Source organism: Primulina tabacum, chromosome 1 (assembly GCF_025594145.1).
Source record: "Primulina tabacum isolate GXHZ01 chromosome 1, ASM2559414v2, whole genome shotgun sequence".
Classification (NCBI taxonomy): Eukaryota; Viridiplantae; Streptophyta; class Magnoliopsida; order Lamiales; family Gesneriaceae; genus Primulina; species Primulina tabacum.
In genome coordinates this window covers 56690506-56713011 of record NC_134550.1, presented here as the reverse complement: position 1 = coordinate 56713011, position 22506 = coordinate 56690506, and the positions used below count along the sequence as shown (strand labels likewise).

The 22506-nt window shown below is 42.1% G+C and overlaps 4 protein-coding genes and 1 long non-coding RNA gene across 5 annotated transcripts in view; 2 read left to right on the top strand and 3 right to left on the bottom strand.

Moving 5' to 3' along the window:
* Nucleotides 1-6799, top strand: part of LOC142513968 (uncharacterized) — a 103663-nt gene extending 96864 nt beyond the window's left edge. The window contains exons 2-3 of the mRNA XM_075619745.1: nucleotides 3012-4785; nucleotides 4870-6799. Coding sequence (XP_075475860.1) covers nucleotides 3329-4785; nucleotides 4870-6799 — 3387 coding nt within the window. The 5' untranslated portion in view covers nucleotides 3012-3328. The remainder of the gene's footprint in view (nucleotides 1-3011; nucleotides 4786-4869) is intronic.
* A 1563-nt stretch (nucleotides 6800-8362) lies between these two features.
* Nucleotides 8363-9726, bottom strand: LOC142513952 (uncharacterized). The gene is made up of 2 exons (XM_075619744.1): nucleotides 8974-9726; nucleotides 8363-8887 (listed from the first exon to the last, which is right to left on the bottom strand). The coding sequence occupies exons 1-2, from the start codon at nucleotides 9661-9663 to the stop codon at nucleotides 8363-8365; spliced, it is 1215 nt and encodes a 404-aa protein (XP_075475859.1). The 5' UTR covers nucleotides 9664-9726.
* A 2737-nt stretch (nucleotides 9727-12463) lies between these two features.
* Nucleotides 12464-14232, top strand: LOC142553036 (uncharacterized). Its single transcript, XR_012821895.1, has 3 exons — nucleotides 12464-12577; nucleotides 12966-13469; nucleotides 13606-14232. It is a non-coding gene; the product is annotated as an uncharacterized LOC142553036 (long non-coding RNA).
* Nucleotides 14233-15136: 904 nt separating this feature from the next.
* Nucleotides 15137-19335, bottom strand: LOC142552962 (adrenodoxin-like protein 2, mitochondrial). Its single transcript, XM_075662909.1, has 8 exons — nucleotides 19146-19335; nucleotides 18495-18563; nucleotides 17554-17615; nucleotides 16896-16981; nucleotides 15977-16083; nucleotides 15695-15744; nucleotides 15495-15577; nucleotides 15137-15416 (listed from the first exon to the last, which is right to left on the bottom strand). The coding sequence occupies exons 1-8, from the start codon at nucleotides 19318-19320 to the stop codon at nucleotides 15302-15304; spliced, it is 747 nt and encodes a 248-aa protein (XP_075519024.1). The 5' UTR covers nucleotides 19321-19335; the 3' UTR covers nucleotides 15137-15301.
* An 898-nt stretch (nucleotides 19336-20233) lies between these two features.
* Nucleotides 20234-22200, bottom strand: LOC142520217 (origin of replication complex subunit 5-like). Its single transcript, XM_075623221.1, has 3 exons — nucleotides 21298-22200; nucleotides 20491-20803; nucleotides 20234-20395 (listed from the first exon to the last, which is right to left on the bottom strand). Exons 1-3 carry the CDS (start codon nucleotides 21717-21719, stop codon nucleotides 20345-20347), a joined length of 786 nt encoding a protein of 261 aa, XP_075479336.1. The 5' UTR covers nucleotides 21720-22200; the 3' UTR covers nucleotides 20234-20344.
* Between the last annotated feature and the right edge of the window lie 306 nt (nucleotides 22201-22506).

Sequence of the window (22506 nt, the reverse complement as noted above, 5' to 3'; positions counted from 1 at the left end):
AATCATATGGACTTATGTTGTATTTGACGCTAACTTCTCTTTGTCAAATGCAAAAATTATAACATATAACGAAGATAAATGCTAAATTTATTGCACCGGAGTATGACCCGGGACGGGAAGAGGAAGACTTTTACTAGGGAAGTGAATGCAAAAAACTATATAGTTATCTAATATAATTCGCGAACGCTCATCCCATAAACAGAGTTCCAATTTTTTTTTGGATTCTGCATTATTGGGATAGAGATCGTTGTAAGAGTGGTTTGAAGTTAATATGTGATGGCTGTGGTGGAAATTCCACTGTCCATGGACAGAATAAGGTGTTCAGAGGCTGATACATTCATCAGGTAGAGGGCAGGGTGTGGGTGGTATTGTGGTAATGAAATTGTGGAGGAAGAAGAGCCTAGCAGGCCATCGTATATGAAAGAGGATGTGATGTACGTTGCTTTCGGAAAAGATGTGAAGGAGAGTTATCCAGTTTTGATGTATGCATTGAGGAACTCAAGAGGGATGAAAGTATACTGCATGTTCATCAACCAGATCAGAAAATACCTATGCGTTAGTGCATTGATGATTATTATTTATTGTACATTGGACTCCTTAATTTTCTTTCGGAGATGACATTCAAATTTTTCTTTGTCGTGTTTTTTCGGAAGATTTCATCTGTTAATCTGTTGTATTATTGTTTTGCTTGGATCTTGATCAGTTTTTCTGTGTGGAAGTGAAGTATGTGAATGGTATTTCGCATGTGTGTTTGAATGAAATTATTTTTGCCCAAGATTTATGAATATCTCGAGTTTATGGTGGTGAACATGCACATAATTTTAGGTTGAGAAAAAAGTCATCTATTTTTCTCTTTGTAATGTATGGATCATATCAGTGATGGTTTGCCTTTCAAGTTACAATTAAACTGAAGATTATGACTATAATCTTGTGTCATCAGTTGGTTCTACTTTCTTTTACTTCTACCGTTGGGATTGAATCCTCTTGCCGTTATTGTTTGTTACCAGCTTTAATTTGCATTTGAATGGTCATATGAATCCTTTATTAACCGACGTACGTCTGACATTACTGAATAATCTTTTATATAATGGTTCATAGTATGTACTAAAGTTCCAACTAAACTGCTGGAAGAGCACCAAGTTAAAGCGTTTCATGCAAACGAGAGGCAGGAGATGGATGCGACCATGAACAAGTATTTTTCAGATTTCTGAACTAGCCGGGGTATTTTCTATTGCTTTTTCTGCAAAAGAGATCATTTTTTCTTCAATCACTGTGTAATTCCTTCGTAGTTCATATTAAAAACACACATTTATGATTGTGCAGACAAGCATACAAAACATTCATTCACCCATACGTATAAGTACATGCATGCATATACATACATGATACAAAATGTGTACTTGATTTGGAAGAAGAATTAGGCAATAAGCACTATCCATTTTCGTTATGGCCAACCTTTCTTTATTGCTAATTAACAGCATGCCTAAAGTTTGATTTCGTGCTTATTTTACTTTATTCCCTAGTTCAATTCCGAAATTGCATTCTTCCAAAAATCATGAAACTGTGCACTTGCTTCAGCTTAGTTCTGTGAACCCATTTTCTTCTCACTTAGGTACGAGCAGAGAAAATTTGCATAGAGATGGAATCTATTGAGAAAGGTAATTGTGCGGTTAATATCTTAGCATGATATCAAATGGCTTGTCATGGGAGCTGCTGCCAATAAATCTTTTTCTAGGTACAGTACCAAAGAGCTGTGCTTATGACTATGAGGAATAGCCCAATCTTGAATAACCCAAAAAATATCATTCATTTTTTGTGGCAATAATTCATTTGCATGACTCGCTATTTTTCCTTCAAATAATAGTATTACAGGTTGTAGTCTCCCATGAATAACTTCAATCTCTTTATTAGTAATTCAGTCAACTTCAGTAGCAACTTCGATAGTTGTCACTGAAAGTTTAAATTTAAGAGAATTGAAAGAAAATAGAGGTCCTCATTTGGTTTGATATGGGTTCTCAGACTGGACAAACATGACATGACAGCATAATCACCCTTCAATTCCAGGTTGCAAACTCGTTTCTTTACATTTCACATTTTCCGCTGCTACTTGCGATTGCTAATAACTGGGTTGACACTCGTAAGATAAAGAATTGTTTGTCAATTTTATGGCATATGCTGAATTCATCCATGTGCTCCCCCATTGTTTAGCTTGGCGGAAAAATTAAAGAGCCCAAGTCTAAGAATGTGCTCCACATGCGCATGGAAGCTCCTGCTTTCTGTCACATATGGTTCGTGTGTAAAGGAAATCTCATATACGAAAGGCATGCTTCATTGTTGTACTCTTTGGAGCGACTTCTTGATTTCTGTTTGATGGTGTATGGTGTAGATGATACTGGTCAATGGATTTAAATGAGCAGAATATGGAGCAGACCAGATAATTGATATGTATTCTAATATTTGGTAGTGCACTGATTCTGTCCTTTGCGTATAACAAACATTCCTTTTTCCACTTCATGTTAAATAAATTTCAGTCAAGTCCAAGTACTGAAGCTCTGTAGTCCTCAATATCACCATCAATTGCAGATGGGCAAAAAGGTCAGATAAACTCACGAGGTTCGTTTTTGGACTACCGTAGGTTCACCGTTCAAGTATGACAATCATCAAGTGCAAGGGGTAATGCCATATATCAATCACTTCAGGAAGATCGAATCACTACATGTACTTGATCAGGAAGGGAACATGAACAATGAATGATAGAACAATATGACAGACAATACAAAGAGAAATAATTCTCTTATTTCTGGTTCTTTAAAATTGACAGACAATATAAAGAGAAATAATTCTCTTATTTCTGGTTCTTTAAAATCATGGATTAGTAAATTTTATATAGATAAAATCAAATCTCACTAAATCTGATAAATATTATATAATACCTGATATCCTATGGATGAGCCCATCAAGATCTGGCCCAAACCCCCGGCCCATATCTAAGGCCCACAGGTAGCCCACAGGTGAAGGGCCCATGACAAGCCCAGGTATTCTCCTATAAATACCAGGTTTGAGCGTACGATATTTCATTCACTATATTGTTTTCAGCAGCGCCCTTAGCTGCTCCCCCCATATATCCTCAGTCTCTGACTTGAGCGTCGGAGGGGCTACGCCAGGATACTCTCCTGGCCCCCTCCTAACGGTCTTATTTGTGATTTCAGGCCCAGGGTAATTTTGAAGCCCGTGTCTGGATTAGTGACGCTTGCGTGGATCGGACCCTAAATTTCCCGTGAGTATCACTTGGCGCCGTCTGTGGGAATCTTTGAGTTAAGACGTAGAGATGATAGGGAGGAGAGGGAGTGGAAGAGCCACCTCAGCATCATCGCGTCCTCGGAGGGGACCCGAACCATCTCGCGCTGAGGCGGGACAGGAACAACCGCATCTTGAGACGAGACAAGAACAACCTCGTCAAGAGGCCAGAACTGAGCAGCCCATCCACGAGACGAGGGTCGAGCAAACCCGTCCCAATGAGAATGTGGGAAACTTGACCCTGGAACAGCTGAGCCAATTTATCACCCGAACAGTGGATGAGGCCATGAAGAGGAATCAAGAGTCTATGTTTGTAGAGGAACAAGCCGCCCATCAGGAGCGGGAGGAAAATGTTGAGGTCCATCATAGCAGGGTTGAAGAGACGCAACCCCTCCAGAGTGGGGAGATTAGTGAGATGGGAGAGATGTGGAAAGAGATAAGGAGGTTGAGGGAGCAGGTGGGAAGCATGGCGCCGGTACCCAAGAGAGGAAGCCCTTTTTCACTAGCCATCTTGGAGGAAGGGCTTCCTCCGAATTTCCGACAATCAAACGTTGGAGAGTATGACGGACATACAGACCCTGAGGAACACTTGGGGAGATTTGAGAATGCGGCTCTGTTGCACCAATATTCGGACGGAGTCAGGTGCAGGGTGTTTCTGGGCACGTTGGTGAGGTCAGCCCAGCAATGGTTTAATACCCTGCAGCCCAACTCCATACAATCGTTCGAGGATTTCTCTGCAGCCTTCTTGCACCGATTTGCCAGCAGCAAGAGGCATCAAAAGAACTATTTGAGTTTGTTTGTGATGATACAGCAAGAGGCTGAAACGTTGCGGGAGTTTGTCCAGCGCTTCAACACTGCAGCGCTAGAAATACCATCGGCTACCCCTGACATCATGATAAGTGCCTTTACACAAGGACTAAGGGGAGGAGAGTTTTTTAAGTCGTTGGTCAAGAAGCCTCCGTCGAGCTATGATGATTTGTTGGCTCGAGCTGAGAAATATGTAAACTTGGAGAATGATCAACGATACAGGAGGATGGAAAACTGGCCCGGAGGAAGTAGGGTGGAGGGAGCCGAGAGAGGTGGAAAGAAGAGGGGTGCAGGGGAAAGAGATGAGGACAAAACCAAAGGTAGAAGACAATTCTCATCACATGTTCCTCTGAATAGGAGTCGGGATAAGGTGATGGAGGTGAGGGAGTCGGGGGAGAGGGGGGAGAAGTCGCAGAGGGTTGAGAGCAGTGCTCGACCTCCGCCACGGGGTAGACAAGAAGGGTCCTCGTCCGGGAGTGAGCTGAGATCTCGCCCGTCTTCTAGGCGGGGTCGAGGCCCTCCATGGATACATCCGAGGATCGAAGAGCCGAGGAGAGAGGTTCGAGGTCATGATGTCCCTCGGGAGCCCGCTGAACCGAGGAGGAGAACGAATGAGGATAATCACCCGACGAGAGGAATAATTCATATGATCTCGGGGGGTGCTACTGATGGGGATTCCGGGTGAGCGCGGAAGGCGCATGGGAGGAGGTTGGAGAATTTTGAAATATCGAGGAGTGCGAACTTACCCCATGATCCTGTCATCAGTTTTGGGCCAGAGGATCTCCGAGGCATTGTGGCTCCTCATAACGATACCTTGGTGGTGACGACCACCGTTGCCAATTATGATGTGGCACGAATCTTTATTGATAATAGAAGCTCTGTTAATATCCTGTTCAAGAGTACTCTGGATCAGATGAAGGTGGAAGGATTTGAGTTTGAGCCAATCTCCACTCGTCTATATGGGTTCGCAGGACATGCCATCCCGCCGCTGGGTCAAATTGTCCTTCCTTTATCTTTGGGGCATGAGCCTCGGCGGGTGACCAAGATGACGACATTTACTGTGGTGGACACCCCATCCGCTTACAATGGAATTCTGGGGCGACCAGCCCTAAAGGATTTCAGAGCTGTAGCGTCCACGTATCATCAGAAGTTGAAGTTTCCTGTGGGGAGGGAGGTTGGAGTCTTATGTGGGGACCAGAAAGTCGCTCGTCGGTGTTATGAGGGGATAGTGAAAGAAGAGGGGAAGAGGGCACGTGTGGAGGTCAATATGATTAGAAGGGGGCGAAGCGGGTTGCCCGTGGTAAAGAGAGAGGTTCATGAGGTGATGGATGAGAAGCCGGAGATCGTGACATTGGGGCCTGACAAGAAAACTCTAAGAATAGCCCCTGACCTTGACCCAGAGGTAAGGGAAAAACCTATTACTTGTTTACAAGCTAATCTCAACAGGTTCGCTTGGTCAGCCCAAGAGCTCACAGGGACGAGTCCAGATGTAGCAGAACATCGGTTAAACATCTTGCCGAATTCTCGTCCCGTGAAGCAGAAGAAAAGACACTTCGGGCCCGAGAAAGATATAGTTATAAAAAAGGAGGTGGGAGAGTTGCTCAGTGCTGGGCACATTCGAGAGGTACAATTTCCTACTTGGCTCTCGAATGTCGTTCTTGTTCCGAAAAGTTCGGGAAAATGGAGGATGTGTGTGGACTTCAGAGATCTCAACAAGGCATGTCCTAAAGATTGTTATCCCTTGCCGCGGATAGATCAGTTGGTGGACTCCACAGCCGGACACCAGTATTTGTGCATGCTGGACGCTTATCAGGGGTACCATCAAATCCCCTTGGCCGTGGAGGATCAAGATAAAGTAAGTTTCATCACCTCTGAAGGAACTTTCTGTTACGTGGTCATGCCCTTCGGACTAAAAAATGCCGGAGCCACGTATCAGCGGTTGATGGATAAAGTCTTTTCTAAGCAGATGGGGAGGAATGTGGAAGTGTATGTGGATGACATCATGGTAAAGTCTAAGGATTCAGCCCTGCTCATACCTGACTTAGTGGAGACCTTTTCCACCCTCAGGTCCTATGGGCTGAAGTTGAACCCTCAGAAGTGTATATTTGGGGTGAAGAGTGGGAAGTTTCTGGGTTATATGGTGACGGAGAGGGGAATTGAGGCTAACCCTGAGAAAGTTCAAGCTATCCAAAATATGGTCTCTCCTCAGGGGCCCAAAGATGTTCAGCAGTTGGCAGGGAGGATTGCTGCGCTGGCACGTTTTATCTCGAGATCCGCCCATAGAAGTTTACCTTTTTTCCGGACCCTGCGAAAGGCGAAAAAATTTGAGTGGGGGCCGGATTGCGAGAAGGCTTTCACAGAACTGAAGGAGTACCTTGCCGAGCTTCCTGTTCTAGCCAAACCGGCAGCGGGGGAGCCTTTGTGGGTATATTTATCTGCCACTGAAGGGGCCGTGAGTTCGGTCCTTGTCAAGCTTGATGGATCAGTTCAACAGCCGGTGTACTATGTTTCGCATGCACTCAAGGGGGCAGAGATCCGATACTCGGGGTTGGAAAAGTTGGCTTTGGCGTTGGTAATGACAGCCAGACGCTTGAGGCCTTACTTCTTCCGCATTGCACAGTCTTATAATCGAAGAGTCGTGCAGAGGAACTTTCAGGTGGGTGACTTGGTTCTGAGGAAGGTGCAAGAAGAGTAGAGAGGAAAACTGGACCCAAAGTGGGAGGGTCCCTTCAAAGTGATCGAGAGGCTGAGCTCTGGAGCCTATTACTTAGAGAATACGCAAGGCAAAGCTTTGAAGAGGCCTTGGAATGCTTATCACCTTAGGAAGTATTATTCTTGATTCTGTCGTCGATGTATTTTACTTTCTAAACTTTCTTATGTAATCCATTGGAATTCAATAAAATCAAGTTCTTCTTTTCAGTTCATGAATGGTGGTGTATTATGAAAGTGAGAAAAATTAAATTTTCCTGCTAAGGCATCGCCTAGCAGAGGAGCAGAGTTGGGGTGGAGAAAAATTAAATTTTCCTACTATGGCATCGCCTAGTAGAGGAGCAGAGTGCATGGGAGAAATTAAATTTTCCTACTAAGGCCTGGCTTAGCAGAGGAGTTAGAGGGTGTGGGAGGTGAATTTTTATTTTCCTGCTAAGGCCCGACCTAGCAGAGGAGTTAGAGTGTGGAGGTGTTGAATTTTTATTTTCCTGCTAAGGCCCGACCTAGCAGAGGAGTTAGAGGGTGATGGTGTTGATTTTTATTTTCCTGCTAAGGTATGACCTAGTAGAGGAGTTAGAGGGTGGAGATGGTGAATTTCTATTTTCCTGCTAAGGTGTCACCTAGCAGAGGAGTTAGAGGGTGGAGATGGTGAATTTCTATTTTCCTTCTAAGCTATGACCTGGCAGAGGAGTTAGAGGGTGATGGTGTTGATTTCTATTTTCCTGCTAAGGTGTCACCTAGCAGAGGAGTTAGAGGGTGGAGATGGTGAATTTCTATTATCCTGCTAAGGTATGACCTGGCAGAGGAGTTAGAGGGTGATGGTGTTGATTTCTATTTTCCTGCTAAGGTGTCACCTAGCAGAGGAGTTAGAGGGTGGAGATGGTGAATTTCTATTTTCCTGCTAAGGTATGACCTGGCAGAGAAGTTAGAGGGTGATGGTGTTGATTTCTATTTTCCTGCTAAGGTGTCACCTAGCAGAGGAGTTAGAGGATGATGGTGTTGATTTATATTTTCCTGCTAAAGGCATCGCCTAGTAGAGGAGTAGAGGGTGATGGTGTTAATTTCTATTTTCCTACTAAGGCATCGTCTAGTAGAGGAGTTAGAGGGGGAAGGTGGTTGATTTTTATTTTCCTGCTAAGGTGTCACCTAGCAGAGAAGTTAGAGGGTGGAGATGGTGAATTTCTATTTTCCTGTCACCGAGCAGAGGAGTTAGCAGGGGAAGGTGGTTGATTTTTTTTTTCCTGCTAAGGTGTCACCTAGCAGAGGAGTTAGCAGGGGAAGGTGGTTGATTTTTATTGTCCTGTTAAGGTATGATCTAGCAGAGGAGTTAGAGGGTGATGATTTTATTTGCCCTAACAGGTTAATAGTATCAGAGACAAACTCGTGAGAAGCAGTAAATTCAAATGCAAAATACTCAAGGTTGCATAAATAAAACGAGTTCGTACATGTCAAAAGTGCGCAAAAGGAAAGAACCAAATGTAAACGTCCCAAAAGTCGCATAATCCTATGGAAAATAAAACAATGCAGAAAATAACATAAATAAAGGGGCTCAATCTAGGAATCGGGGGGGGAGACTCGATATGAAGCCCTCGAAGTCGATAAAGTCAGTAGGGGCGCCTGGCGGAGGATAGCTCTGAGCATGGAAAAGGCCGACTGCACCCTCGAAACCCACCCCAAGGTAGTGAAAAGCTTTCGGGCCACAGATCTCGACAAATTCTTCGGATTTGAGAAATTCCTCTTTGAAGGAGGAGGCTTCTGCAACATGTCGTGCCTTGGCGTCTTTAAGCTCAGCCTGTGAGTTCTTTAATTCTTTCTTTAGCTTCTTGATCTCTTTAGCTTGATCTTCTATCAGCCGCTGAGACTCATGCTTCTGTTTTGAGAGCTCGCCGCACTGGATCTGGGACTCCGACAATTGAGCTTGGGACTCCGAAAGCTCCTTGGCATGCGACACTTTCATCTCATCAATAGTAGCCTGGAGCTGTTCGCGGAGAGCCTGAACCTCGCGTAATTCTTGACAAGAGTCAGATCGAGCGGCGTGAGCACGCTCAGCCAACTCCCCGACGTACATCATGCCCTGCATAAGTAGACAAGGGTGAAAAGACGATAAGAAGATCAAATGTATATTAAACATCAATCTAAAGGTTATAAGGAGAAGTATACCTCGGTGACACTGCTGCATGTCCGGCGGAGGAGGTTTGACCACCCCAGTGAACCCATGAACGCTGCATCGGCGTCGGAAGGAAGCTGATACATTATCTTCTGAGCTAGAGGAGTAGGACCCCGCCCCACGATGGCCGAATCCGAAGTGTATAGAGGATACACCGCCGATGCGAGGGGAGGCCCCTCATCGGGCTCGGACCCCTCTGGAGAAGAGACCGATACGACAGAAATCTCAGAAATCTTGCGCTTGCCATGCTGAGGGGCTGACGGACTAAGATCAGTGGATGCATTTTGCTTACCAGACGGAGGAGGGGACTTGGCGCGAGGAGGTGGCGAGGAGGCTCGCTCTGAGGCGGAGGAGGAGGAGCCTGCCTTCTTCTTCTTCGCAGCAGTAGGGGAGCTAGGGGAGCTAGCAGGCTTCTTCGCGGTAGTAGAACAGGAACCTGTTTTCTTTTTCTCAGCAGCAGAACAATCTCCCTTTGGGCCCATCGTGACTGCCGGGGTAATGGATTTCTGGGAAGCTGATGAAGAACCCCCGGCCTTTGTCTTGGAAAGTTCACGGAGAAATAGGGCGTTCATGACTCTAGTACCTGCAAGCAGAGACAAGGAACCAAATGAGAATGTTATCAAGTAACATAATAAATAAAAGAAAAACAAGAAGTATGGACAGATGAGAATATCTACCAGCATTCTCCTTCAGCTTAATTTTAACGGGACTTAACCCGGCATGACATAGGAGATCCTCAGATAGAAGTTTGGGAATGTTTAAGCATCGATCTCCTAGTACACTCATTATCTGTAGGTACTCCTCATCTTTCTTATAACTCTTGGAAAGTTTGGGTTTAGTGAATACAGGGTACCAGTCGGTAAAGCAAGTCAATTCTTTGGGTGGCTGTACAAAGAAAAAGTATTTTTTCCAGTCCTTCACATGACTGGGGGCCCCATCGAACAGTTTGTGGCTAGACCGGGAGGTTACATAGAAAGGTCCATCTTTTGACCTGGACAAAACTAAGAAGTAGGAAAAAGTGGTGCAATTCAAAGGGAGGCCTAAAGCTCTGAATAACACAGCGAAACAGCTTATCAAACGGAAAGCATTGGGCGTGAGTAAACCTAAATGCACCAGGTAGTACTTGCTTAATTCTTGGAAGAAATCGCACAAAGGGAAACGAAGACCTGCATCAAAGTGATGCTGAAAGAAGGTATAATAGCCCTTAGGGGCTAGATAGGGCCGGTCCTCTGGGCTATGAATGATAATCTGGTGGGAGGAAGGAATGTGCCATAAAGTTCTAAGTTTTGGCTCGCTACCGGAAGGGATGTGGGATGACAAATGACCATACCACAAGTTGTCTGCGTTAGATATGTTCATCTGTTGGGTCACGTGACGAACTTCCTTACCCGGACGACTATGAGTGGTGACTTCCTCCTCAGGAGGATCAATGGTAAAATCAGGATCGGCTAGGGAAATCTTACTCTGGCTAGACTCGCTGGACCTGCTAGACCTGCTGGACTCGCTAGACTCGCTAAACCCCTCAGAACCACCCAAAAAACTAGACTCGGAATCGGAATCGGAAGAAGACATAAGTGCTAAGGATAATCAAACAGGAAGAGGAGAGAACTGACCCGGATGAGGCAGGGGAAAATACTCAAAGCAATAGAATCGTAAGAATGGCCGAGCAAGGTGCGTTACGGCGCGTGAGGGCTGGCGTGCAAGGGCGAGGGGCGAGCTGGTGCTCGGGTGCGGGGCGAGCTGGTGCTCGGGTGATGGGCGAGCGTGTGATGCTCGGGTGCGCGGCAGGCAGACGCTCGGCTGGAGAGGGGCGAGAGCGGCAGGCGAGGGGCGAGCGGGTGCTCGGGTGCTGGGCGAGCGTGGGACGCTCGGCGCTCGAGCGAGCGTGGCACGGCGGGGCGAGCTCGTGGCAGGGGCGAGTATGGCACGGCGGGGCGAGCTCGTGACAGGGGCGAGCGTGGCACGATGGGGCGAGCTCGTGACAGGGGCGAGCTCGTGGCAGGGTCAAGCGTGCGGCCGGGCGAGCTCGTGGCAGGGTATGTGCACGGAAGGGGCGAGGCGCTCGGGCGAGCGTGACAGGAGCGAGCGAGACGCTCGGGCAGCAGGGACGAGCGTGCGGCTTGGCGAGCTCGTGGCAGGGGCGAGCGTGCGGCCGGGCGAGCTCGTGGCAGGGTATGTGCACGGAAGGGGCGAGGCGCTCGGGCGAGCGTGACAGGAGTGAGCGAGACGCTCAGGCAGCAGGGCGAGCGTGATACGCGAGGGGGCGAGCACTTCGGCAGGGCACTCAGGCGAGGGATGCGCGCAAGAGCAGATGCACGCCGGGTGAGCGCCTCGGCAAGGCGAGCGTGTAGCTGGCTAGGGCGGGGCGCTCAAGCGCTGGGCGAGGCGAAAGGTGAGTTGCGCCCGGCGGGGCGAGCGTAGGCAGGGCGCTCGACGAGGGGCGAGCTTGGAAGGAGGCGAACTCGGGGCTGGGCGTTGGCTAGGCAAGCGTGGCGCTCGGGCGCTCGGGCGGACGGGGTAGAGGCAAGGTGGCGAGGCGAGGCGTTGGCTAGGCAGGGAGTTGGGCGGTGGCTCGAGCGTGAGCTGTCGAAGAGGGTGGGCGCGCGCTGGAGTGATGGGCGTCTGGCCGAGTGTGGTGATGGGTTGCGTGAGCAGGGCGTGAGCGTGATTGAAAAATTATGTAGGGGTGAAGCGAGAATGAAGTGGGGAAGGAGCCTATATTTATAGGGGAACACAAATCTTATCAAGATTGCGATTTGATTTGATATCTTTTCCTTTCAGAGCAGGATTATGATTAGATTTGCTTCCAAATCTTTGGAGACTGGAGGACGGCAGGAAAAAAAAAAAATCTTTTGGGGGCGTTGCCCCCACACCCCCACGACCTGACCGGGCAGGTCGATCCCCGTAATTTTTGCAGCGGTGAACATCGTTCGTTAACGGCAAACGAAATTAATTTTTTCTGGTACGATACATCCTCATCGTCGATGACCCAAGGACAACACCATTAATCGAACTTTGAACCTACGATTCAGTTCGACTCGGGAGGGGGAGACTGGTGATACCCCATGGATGAGCCCATCAAGATCTGGCCCAAACCCCCGGCCCATATCTAAGGCCCACAGGTAGCCCACAGGTGAAGGGCTCATGACAAGCCCAGGTATTCTCCTATAAATATCAGGTTTGAGCGTACGATATTTCATTCACTATATTGTTTTCAGCAACGCCCTTAGCTGCTCCCCCCATATATCCTCAGTCTCTGACTTGACCGTCGGAGGGGCTACGCCAGGATACTCTCCTGGCCCCCTCCTAACGGTCTTATTTGTGATTTCAGGCCCAGGGTAATTTTGAAGCCCGTGTCTGGATTAGTGACGCTTGCGTGGATCGGACCCTAAATTTTCTGTGAGTATCAATACCAATAACATAGGATCCTAGTTCAAAATAGAGCCTATCAAATCTTAACTACTTCGACATGAATTTTATGATAAGATTGCACAGCTTGCAGCTGAAGCAGAGAGATACAAGAGAGAAGCATACGAGGAATCACTCAAGCGTAAGCATAAGAGAGTGGAAAAAGATATTTCTGATAAAATTCACATGGTAAATTTTCAAGAACTCTTTTCCTTCATCTCTATTTCAAATATAATGAATTAATAGGCCAATGACAGCTAAGGATTTGGCCTAATTAAGCAGGTTTTCTAAAGTGCTGTCCTAAAAAAAGTAGAAGCAGTTTTGCATATCATACAATAGTGAAAAGAGACTTATTTCAAAGAAAATCCGAAACAAACCAAAAATGCCAGGAAATCCACAATTCAAAAGTTTTGGGATTTGGATTTTTTTTTAAAAAAAATAACTCAATATAGCAATTTTTTTATTAAAAAAATGTTTTCTCTAATCTGGCTTCTTCGTTCAAACCGTGATTGTTCTAGTTTAGGGTTGGCCTCATGTTTTCCATAAGATGAAAGGTGTTATGGTGATCATATTTTAGGCTAAAGTATATGAAAACAAGAGGAGTTGAGACGCAGGAGAGAAACTGAAGAAAACTTGGCCAGATGAGAGGAAGGAGCCGAAAAGTTAAAATGCGGCTAGATGAACCGTGGAAGAGCTCTAAGTTACACAAGAGCAGAAATCCTCTCTGGAGAGTCGAATTGCAGATTCTAGCCAGACTGGAGGTATTGGAACAGAAATTGTTTTCTGCTGTTGACCTTTTGAAGAAACATAAGAGATGAATTGATGCTTGAAAGGTACTCGAGGTAGCTCATAACTTAGACAAAAACAGTAATAGGTGATTTCAGTTTCACCCTGTCTCAGTTCTTTTCTGAATTCTCTCTTCAAGAAATTGAAGAAGCAACAGACAACTTTTACCAAGCCTTGAAGATTGTGGAAAGGGATTATGGAATTATTTATAAAGGCAACCTTCGGCACACACAAGTAGCTATAAAAAATACTGTTCCCTAACAACTCGCTTGGACCTTTTCGATTTCAACAGGAGGTTAGTCATTAGATTGGTTCTCTTCTTATCTACAAAAGCATTTGCTTGTTGCTGTTGATTATGATTTAAGTTCTTGAGATGCAATAGGTAAATATCTTGAGTAAGCTGAGACATCCAAACCTTGTCACTTTGATAGGAACCTGTCCAGAAATTTGGCCTCTCATCTATGAGTATATTTTCAATGGAAGCCTCGAGGATTGCCTCAACTGCAAGAACAATACACCCCAACTGACATGGCAGATTCGAATCCGTTTTGCTGCAGAGCTATGCTCTGGTCTCATCTTTTTGCATTCTTGCCACCCTTGGTTGAAAACCTCGTGAGCAAGATCACTGATTTTGGAACATGCTTTGTCCCCCTTCTAAGATTCTTCAGACAACAAGACATCACTATGTTGCCATGAAACTGACCCAAAAGGAACTTTTGCTGATTTAATTTCAACAGAAAAGCTTACTTCAAAGTCAGATGTTTATTCTTTTGGGATCATATTGTTAAGGTTATTAACTTGAAGACCAGCGGCAGGGATATCTAAAGAAGTCCAATATGCTTTAGATAAAGGGAACTTGAAAGCTTTATTGGATCCAAATGCTGGCGACTGGCCATTTGTGCAAGCAAAACAGTTGGCTCACCTTGCAATAAGTTGCTCTGATGTGAATCATGGACTTCGACCTGATCTTGCTTCTGAAGTCTGGAGGGTCTTGACCCAATGAGAGTTTCTTGTCGGGTTTCATCGTCCAGGATTGTTTCTAAAGAGTGTCAGGAAATTCCATCCTATTTTGTTTGTCCAATATTCCAGGTTGGTGGATTTCTCATGCTACTCTTTAAATTTTATATACATGAGCAGTATCCCCTATTTTTCTCTCTCCTTGTTGAAAATTCAACACCGACCTCTTTCTTGTTGGATAGTACCTATGTTGGAGAGGCACTCTTTCTAACTTTCTGAGTCTCGAAACCTGAACAACACACACACATGCTTACTAGCAGGTAAACATATGAACGCATCTGCATCATTACTTTCCATCGCATAACTTCGTCATTCTTGACAGGAAATCATGCAAGGTTTACTTTTTTCACCAAAAGCGAGGGGGCATGAGACCCTGTCATTTCAGCAGACGGATTTACTTACGAGGCAGAAGCACTCAAAGGCTGGCTCGAGAGCGGTCATGATACATCCCCCATGACCAACCTCAAGCTTCCACACTGCAATCTGGTGCCAAACCGTGCTTTACGCTCTACAATAAGAGAATGGCTGCAACAGTCTTGAAATAATGCCACAGTTGTCTTGTCTATGCAATTTTCAGTAAATTTCTTGACGAGTGTATAGTTGATGGGGGTGAACCATTACAGGCATAATCTGCTGCCCAAGAGTTGCGCAATACATTAATACTCTATAACTAACAAGTTCCAGCTCGAAATTATGATGCGGTCTAGTATTAAAACGGAGTGATTTATAAATTGAGCTCGTGATTTTTTTTTTGATGCGTTCATAAACATATCAAAACCCACATATTATTGAAAAGTCTCAAAATTTAATCAGTAAATGAACTGATTCTTGCCATTTAAATTCCAAGGGCAATTTGTAATCAATCAGCTAATTCACCAAATTTAGAATTTTATTGCATATCTAATTGAATCGTAGCTTTGGATCGCCACGAAATGATTATGATTACATTAGAAAGTAGACTCGCAGATAGAAAAATAATTACCCTGTATGCTTACTAATAAAGGGCTCGGAATTCCTCCACTTCCTAAGCTAAAATACACTACAAAACTGTTCATTCATTTCAATCTACAACAGAAGAGGCTTCTTTCATCTTCTGTGTACAAGAGTGATTTAATGTGGTTTTGGTTTATACCCATCAACAGCAAAGTTTCGAGTGGCAGAAGGAACGGCTAAGCGAATTCCATCCAATTCCCGCGCAGCAATTATCTGGCAACCCAAACGAGACCTATAGAAAAATTTGGGGGAAAATATCAAGCAGCTAAACAGACAAATTATTGTTCGCGTATGAACACAAGAAACCTACGTTTCAGTGAGGCCAAAGGCGAGATCTAGCATGTCATTTTCCTCATCTGTTGGATCAGGTATTTTGTTGTACTGGCTCATGTCCTGTCGAAGGAAAAAAACTAGTTGACAACAGAAGGATGATTTCTTGCCCATTTCCAGCCGCACTCATTCAAAGTTAAATGGAGGATGGAAAGCCAGTCTTGGCGCATGGTTACTTACCATCACAATCACATGACAAGTGGAACAGGCAAGTGATGCTTCACATGCACCTATAAATTTGAATGATTTAGAAAGCATAATAACTAATAAACACAATTATTATTATTGCTTGCTAAATTCCTGAGATGACAGGACTTTGCAAAATCTCCATATTAAGTAATTCCATCAATATATAGAAATCAAACTGAATTAGCACTTGACTTGTGATTGAAATACTAAGACCAAACATCCATTAAGGTTAACGAGTTCAGGAACTGGAAAAATCTAAAATCGCCAGTTTACCTTCAAGATCTAAATCATTCTCATGAGCAGCTTCCAGCATCGACATTCCAACTGGGACCTTAATATTTACCTCTTCTCCATCCTTGTCAACAAATGTTACGTTTATCCTGCAGCAGAAATGAGGAACAAAATAAAATCATACACGGAACTCCACATGTATGTCAGCTTTAAAGTCATGTGTTTGCTTGCTATATCAGGTTCTCTGAACCCCGAGACATCAATTCTACACTCAGTTGATAGCAGTTTCGAGCAAGAATATGTGACAAACCTTTGAACATGCATTGGAGATTTGTTTTTTGTATTTTTGTTTTGCTATCTTTTAAGTTGTTTTGACAGGATTTGGTTGTCTGTTGATTTGAATTAGGATAGGAATAAGAGAGGTTTATCCTTTGTGGCATTTATCTTTTAGAGTCTGAATTAGGGAGGAGTTTTGTATATTTATTCGGTTGAATGGAATAAAGAAAGGATCGAAAATTTTATCAAACACAAACTCTCTCAAGATCCAAGGTTCTCTTGTTAACGAGCCTCAAACTAAACACAACATAGGGCGCCAAGGCCGAAAACAAAACAATAAGGAAATCCTTTCCGACTTGCAAGATTTTCTGCCCGTCCCGCAACGAGATCCCAAACGCATAGACATAGCAGAATACCAGTTACGTACCATTGGCAGTTGAAAAAATAATGCTTCTATAGAAAACATTTTACACAGATTATGCCTGATAACAACAAATACATTCAATAAAACACTAAAATTGCAGTTTCATATTTTTTCATTGTTGAGTATTATTCTTCGGAAGATAATATGCAAATGTTAGTCCTCTAAATCCTAGAATACAAGGAGGGTTTTATTAGTCCTATATACAGAAAAGAAAAGGAGATTAACATTTTGATGCTGTGTTTGCTGTGTTGAAAGACTTACTTCTGCTCCGTTTCATTTCCTTCATTGGAGTCAAGTTTAGCTGCTGCCGTGCTAAATAATTCATCTCTCTGGTACCCAATCCCACACTGTTAAACAGAAAGAACATAAAATGTACAATAGAAAGTCATAATGCCAAATTTAAATGGTTGAAAATGCAAAACACAAAGAACAACCTTATCTGCATGGACATGCAGAATGATAGTACCAACACTGTCTCAACTCTCATGTGATTGTTTTCTTTTACGAAAGGAAAAACCAAAAGGCGTAAAGAAATTGTAAATTTTTCCCAGTCCTTTGTACACTTCTTTTCTAATAACATCATGCCTTTAGAAGCCTCATATTTTTACACAAATGGATATCTACTTTTTCCTCAGACCCTATTATGTGTAGCCACTTAATTCAACTATACCGTCTGGAAGAAGCCATAAAAAAGAAAAAGTACATGGTTTCATGCAACTTCAACACCTTTTTCCATCTATTTGATGAAGACTACATCATGACCTTCAATTATTCTAGCTCAACAACATGCAAAATTCTAACTCGAGTTCTCCCGTTGCCTACACAATATAGTTATGAATGACATGCAAAATCTAACCATTAACATTTGAAGTCTGCAAACAAAAGCTCAAATTTATTTTTGAGGAGTAAACAAACTAACCTGGGTTTGTAAATATTGATGATGAATCGCAGGCAGAACTGAATGCCTTCTAAAAACTGGAGCTGTAATGAAACAAGTAGCAATCAATAGAACAATTTAAGCATAGAGATGCAAAGGATGTAAGGAAAACGCCTTAATAATAGCAGAAAATATTATGAGTTAATAAAACTACAGCGAAGGTGTCAGGCCACTTGTCAGTTTCTATGAAGAAAAGACTGTCGAGTTGAATTAACCAGGAAGGAGAAGAGGAAATGCAGCATTTCAGAGTGTTATCAGGACAGTTGTCATTTTCTATGAAGAAAAGATTGATGAGTTGGATCAACCAGGAGAACAAGAGGAAATGCTGCATTTCAGAATGTTCAGGTACAGGAAATGGATAAGAGGATTCTAAGGCTAATAGGAAAGGTCACAGAATAGTATTTAAACAAAGAGATTTGAACTCTCCTTTCATCTAGAGTATAGATTAGGCAAACACTTCCCAAATAAATAATTCATTTGACATATTTAAAATACAACAGCCCTGGAAAGATCTATTAATACACTTCTACAATAAGGTTGTAACTGCTAAGAGTCAATCTAGAGCTTCGCACCATATTAAGTTTCCATATCAGACACCAATCCATGCATACATTCACTGTTCCTAAATTAGAATGCAAATACCTTCGACTGCATGCTAACTTCCTATTTATTCAATGTTCGCCAAAGAATCCAAGAAAAAAAATTGCAAACTGCATACATTAGACTTGGTGAAAAAAATATAGAAAGACATGGCACCAACTTTCATGACATTTTAAATGATGAGAAAAAAATTTTACAATTGCTGCCTTGCAGGCTTAACAGAATCATCTGCTGGTAGATATATGACTGAACTACCAAATGAAATAAATATGTACAACTCTTGTTTAAAAGTTTTCATATTTAATGAAGGAGTGACAGCAAACCTTTTACCAGTCTCTGGACTGCATAGGATCCAAGCCTATAAAACCTGGAAACGAACATATTCTTCAACTCTGTAAAACCACAATAAAAAAGAAACAGGGATCAATGGGTAAAGTTAAAAACAAGCTTTGCTGACTGCATCAGCAGCAGCAAAAACAACAATATTTTTGAGCCGCGTTCTTCTACCCTGACTAGGAATGGACGACTTAAATGCGGGAAGGGACGTTCGCCAACCTTATTAACGCACAAATTATAAATAAAATTCTGCATTTGATCCTTGAAGTTTCTAAAAAAATAATATACTGTTAGAAATACATTAAAATAATCTCCCACGAAGTTATCCAGAGGCTCAAGCTCCGCTCATTGACGCAAAATTACTATAGACAACAACATATCAAACCAACGATCAAATGCAGAAATCAAAACAAAAAAGAATAAAAATAAATATCAAATACATATCGCAAAGACAACAAAAGCTAAATAAAAATAAGCATGAATATCTGACAACTTATTTTATAATATTTCCAAATTCCAATTTTATACACATCTAATGCAAAAAACAAAACAAGAAAAATGCTTCTCAGGAAATTTATAGTAGAAACAAGAAATGTAGAAACAAATTCAGGAAAAGGGATAGTAAACCCTAGACTCACCGGAGGTGAAGTTCAAATGCACGGCACGGAGCTGCGAAGAAAGAAAGATGGCGTCGTTTCTACGAAAAACAAGGAACTCGTGCCGATTAATTCCTCGGAGATGGGAGACAGGTAGCCCAACGGGTTCGAGAAAGGAACCGCCAATAATGGGCCATATTTTTCTGGCCCCTTCCATCTTTTTCCATATGAAATAAGAGGCCTACCCAGTAGGCCAGTACCATCAATCCTCTACTTTAAATTTTATTTATTATTTATTTTTTTATATTTAAAAAATTAATACTAATTAAATCAAAACTTAAAATAAACTTTAAAGAGTTGCATTGATCAATCATCATCTTTAAATATCATCATGTCTTTAATTAAGAAAAATTTACTATGTTAATGAGCTTCTTTGCAATTGATTAAAATATATTATTATTATTTTTATGAAAACAGATATTCTAATTTATTGAAAATATATATTAGTGAGTGACTTGTTTAATAAATCATTTAATCGAAAATTTGAAATTATCGTACCAAAATTTTCAATATATGTATCTTGAATTGTAAGCATTCATGTTTAAAATTAAAAAAATACTTTTAATATAAAAAATATTTTCTCGAGATGTATTCGGATAAAAAATCCATATCTCAAAACTATCGCGTAAGACTCATAAGAATTTTTGCGTATATTGAAATACTTACAATTTTTTTTTAAAAAATCAACGCACCGATAATACCAGCGAAGAACATTTTCCACCAGTTGACACTCCATTGAGAAGTCAATAATGCCGAAATTATAATCATATCCATATAATAGAAATCTCAACTGCACTTTCAGCCATCGAAGAATAGTTTGACAGAAAATGCATCGGCGGCAGCTCCGAAGATGATAAATCAACAACTTGTAAAATCAAAATATTTAGTAATACAATAAAGCTTACACGATATTTACCATCTCCAAAGTAAATTTTTTCCTCCATAGCTCCACCTTTCGTTGAATGACTGATACACCTAACATAAATAACGGAACAACCATCTCAATGCATGTATACACTTGAACTTTTGACTATTTGTGAGCATACTGGAGTTCATAATTTCTACATGTAATCAAATAGTCAATAGATCTATGCTCTAGCTAGGAAGGGCCATCTTTATCCGTCTGATATTCACATCGAGCCTACATTCAGAATACGAGGAAACTGGGCCACTCGGAATTGTTATCTTCTATACAAGTATTTTGACAATGGAAACTTCAGACTTCTTGCTACCTGTCAAGGACATAATAAAACCACTGTGACCACTTCTCTAAATAGCAACTGAAAAAAATGTAGGTCTCTTTCAAAGCAGGATTCGAAAATCCTACCTTCGAAGCCAAATCGTCAGAGATTGTAGATCGATAACGAATTGAGCCTTCCAATGGACAGCTTCCACCTTTAGTAATAAAATTGGTACTACATAAACTAGATAGTTGCAAAACAATGTCGGACATGAACCTGCTACCATAATATTCACCTCCAAAGCCACCATTTTGGCGTTCATAACCGGGTGAATACACCGCAACAGATGTTATACACTGAAATATGGCCAACAATTTTTCAAGGGGGAAAGTCCCAGGTCCTTTATTGAGTAGCTCTTGTTCTTTGATTTCCTTCTGCTCCATTGATTTTTCAGAGCTCCTGCGTAGAGCATAGAATGGAGAATAAATCACTTATGCCTTATGCATTCTTATTTTCGTAGCAAGAAAGTTGAGACTTTTTTCGCAATTCCCTCATCAATCAAGGGAAAAAGAAGATTCCGAAGATTTTCAAAGTTTATACTGATTTGATTGCTAAACTTCTTTTGCACAAGCAGCACTCCACATTCTTCTAACAGGAATTCCTAATAACGTATATAAATCTATAACCGTCTCAATATCGATCAAACAACACAATATGAGATAACTTTGGTATATAAATTTACAGACAAAAAAAATATCCTCCGTCACTTGCCAAATAAGTAATGCGTATTTTCAATTATCCGGAAGGATAATAAACGCAGAAGGCAATGGCATGTGAACTTCAAATTAACACCAAAAAAATGAAAGTTAAGAACAAAAAGATATTTTTCACAAGTTAAAAGTATCTTATGTTCGTATCAGATATCTCTTATCAACTTAATAAATTTTGCTCACTTTCCCTTGCTTTTATGATTTCCAGATCCTCCAGTTGAATCAAAAAGTGCCGCATCGAGCGTTGCTGCTTTTCTTGAAGCAAGAAATGCAGAAATAAGAAGATATTTGGAAGAAGTAGACACGTGGAAGTCAATCTCATCTAAGGATTCATCACCAAACTTCTTCGTGATGCCCTTCCTCCAAGTCCTCTCCTTGTTGGCTGAGGTTTTCATCAAAGGTTGAGAAGTAATGCTGAACGCCTCATTCGAGTATAGTGAGATGCATGGTTGAAGATGACTAAATAATTTTCTCTTCGTAACTTCATTCGGAACAACTCCCAAATAATTATCAAGAGGTTCGCAGTATTTCTTAAGTAAAGGTGAAAAGATGGTAGCTAATTCATCGACTTGTCCGGTAATTCTACAGAAAGGCTTCGAAACCATACTGTTTTAACTGGAACCAAAAGAATGAATACAGTTATTAGTTATCAAAAACTATAAACACATAGAGACAAGCAGTGAAATGCAATACGTGCTCCAGAAACGAGGAATATGATTTGGGATTTGCTTGGTTTTTCATGAATATCTTGCGTAAATCATCTTCTGTGAATCCAGGAATATAACGAGGAAAGGGCTCAACAACCTGTCTGATTGATACGTATCAGGGGAGGTATTACCCATAAAAATTACACCCACCTCGGCCATTTTCAGGATATCATACAAATTAAATAGCAAGGATAATGTGCATCCCACTCTCTAACAAGCTCTAAATTATCAAATACCAAGTAAATCATCCTCCCATTAACCTGTGGAGATACTTTTTACCGCAAGACTTACTCGTTTTTCTTTTAAAACTTTCTATAAGAGTAGCCAAACCTTCACGAGTCGAGTCCGTCGCGAGCTTTTTTGAGTCGGATCGAAAAATATTTAATTTGTATTCAACCATATCGAATTCGAGTAAAACTCAGACATGTTCGAACTTTTTTCTGAACCGAAATTATTTTGTTCGATTGTTCGTGAGACGCTCGCGAGTTTTAATATTTTACTAATATAATATAATCATATATTAGATATATGAAATTTTGAACCATTCGAGTACTTATTTTCGAGCAATAATTCAAATAGTTAACGAACATATTCGACTCGAACTCGAGGTTTAAGCAGATTTAAATTTTCGAACTTCGAATCAAACTCGAATTCGAATAAAACTAATTCGAGTATTCAAATTTTC

Excerpts from the sequence above, each read along its gene's own strand:
- LOC142513952 (XM_075619744.1), bottom strand. The coding sequence starts at position 9,663 with ATGCTGGTAGATATTCTCATCTGTCCATACTTCTTGTTTTTCTTTTAT. Across the intron at positions 8,888-8,973 it reads CATGCAGCAGTGTCACCGAG|GGCATGATGTACGTCGGGGA; the intron begins GTATACTTCTCC and ends CTACTTATGCAG.
- LOC142552962 (XM_075662909.1), bottom strand. The coding sequence starts at position 19,320 with ATGGAAGGGGCCAGAAAAATATGGCCCATTATTGGCGGTTCCTTTCTC. Across the intron at positions 18,564-19,145 it reads GCATTTGAACTTCACCTCCG|AGTTGAAGAATATGTTCGTT; the intron begins GTGAGTCTAGGG and ends GTGGTTTTACAG. Across the intron at positions 15,745-15,976 it reads GAATGATTTAGATCTTGAAG|GTGCATGTGAAGCATCACTT; the intron begins GTAAACTGGCGA and ends TCAAATTTATAG.
- LOC142520217 (XM_075623221.1), bottom strand. The coding sequence starts at position 21,719 with ATGGTTTCGAAGCCTTTCTGTAGAATTACCGGACAAGTCGATGAATTA. Across the intron at positions 20,804-21,297 it reads AATCATAAAAGCAAGGGAAA|GAGCTCTGAAAAATCAATGG; the intron begins GTGAGCAAAATT and ends TGCTCTACGCAG. Across the intron at positions 20,396-20,490 it reads CTGACGATTTGGCTTCGAAG|GTAGCAAGAAGTCTGAAGTT; the intron begins GTAGGATTTTCG and ends TGTCCTTGACAG.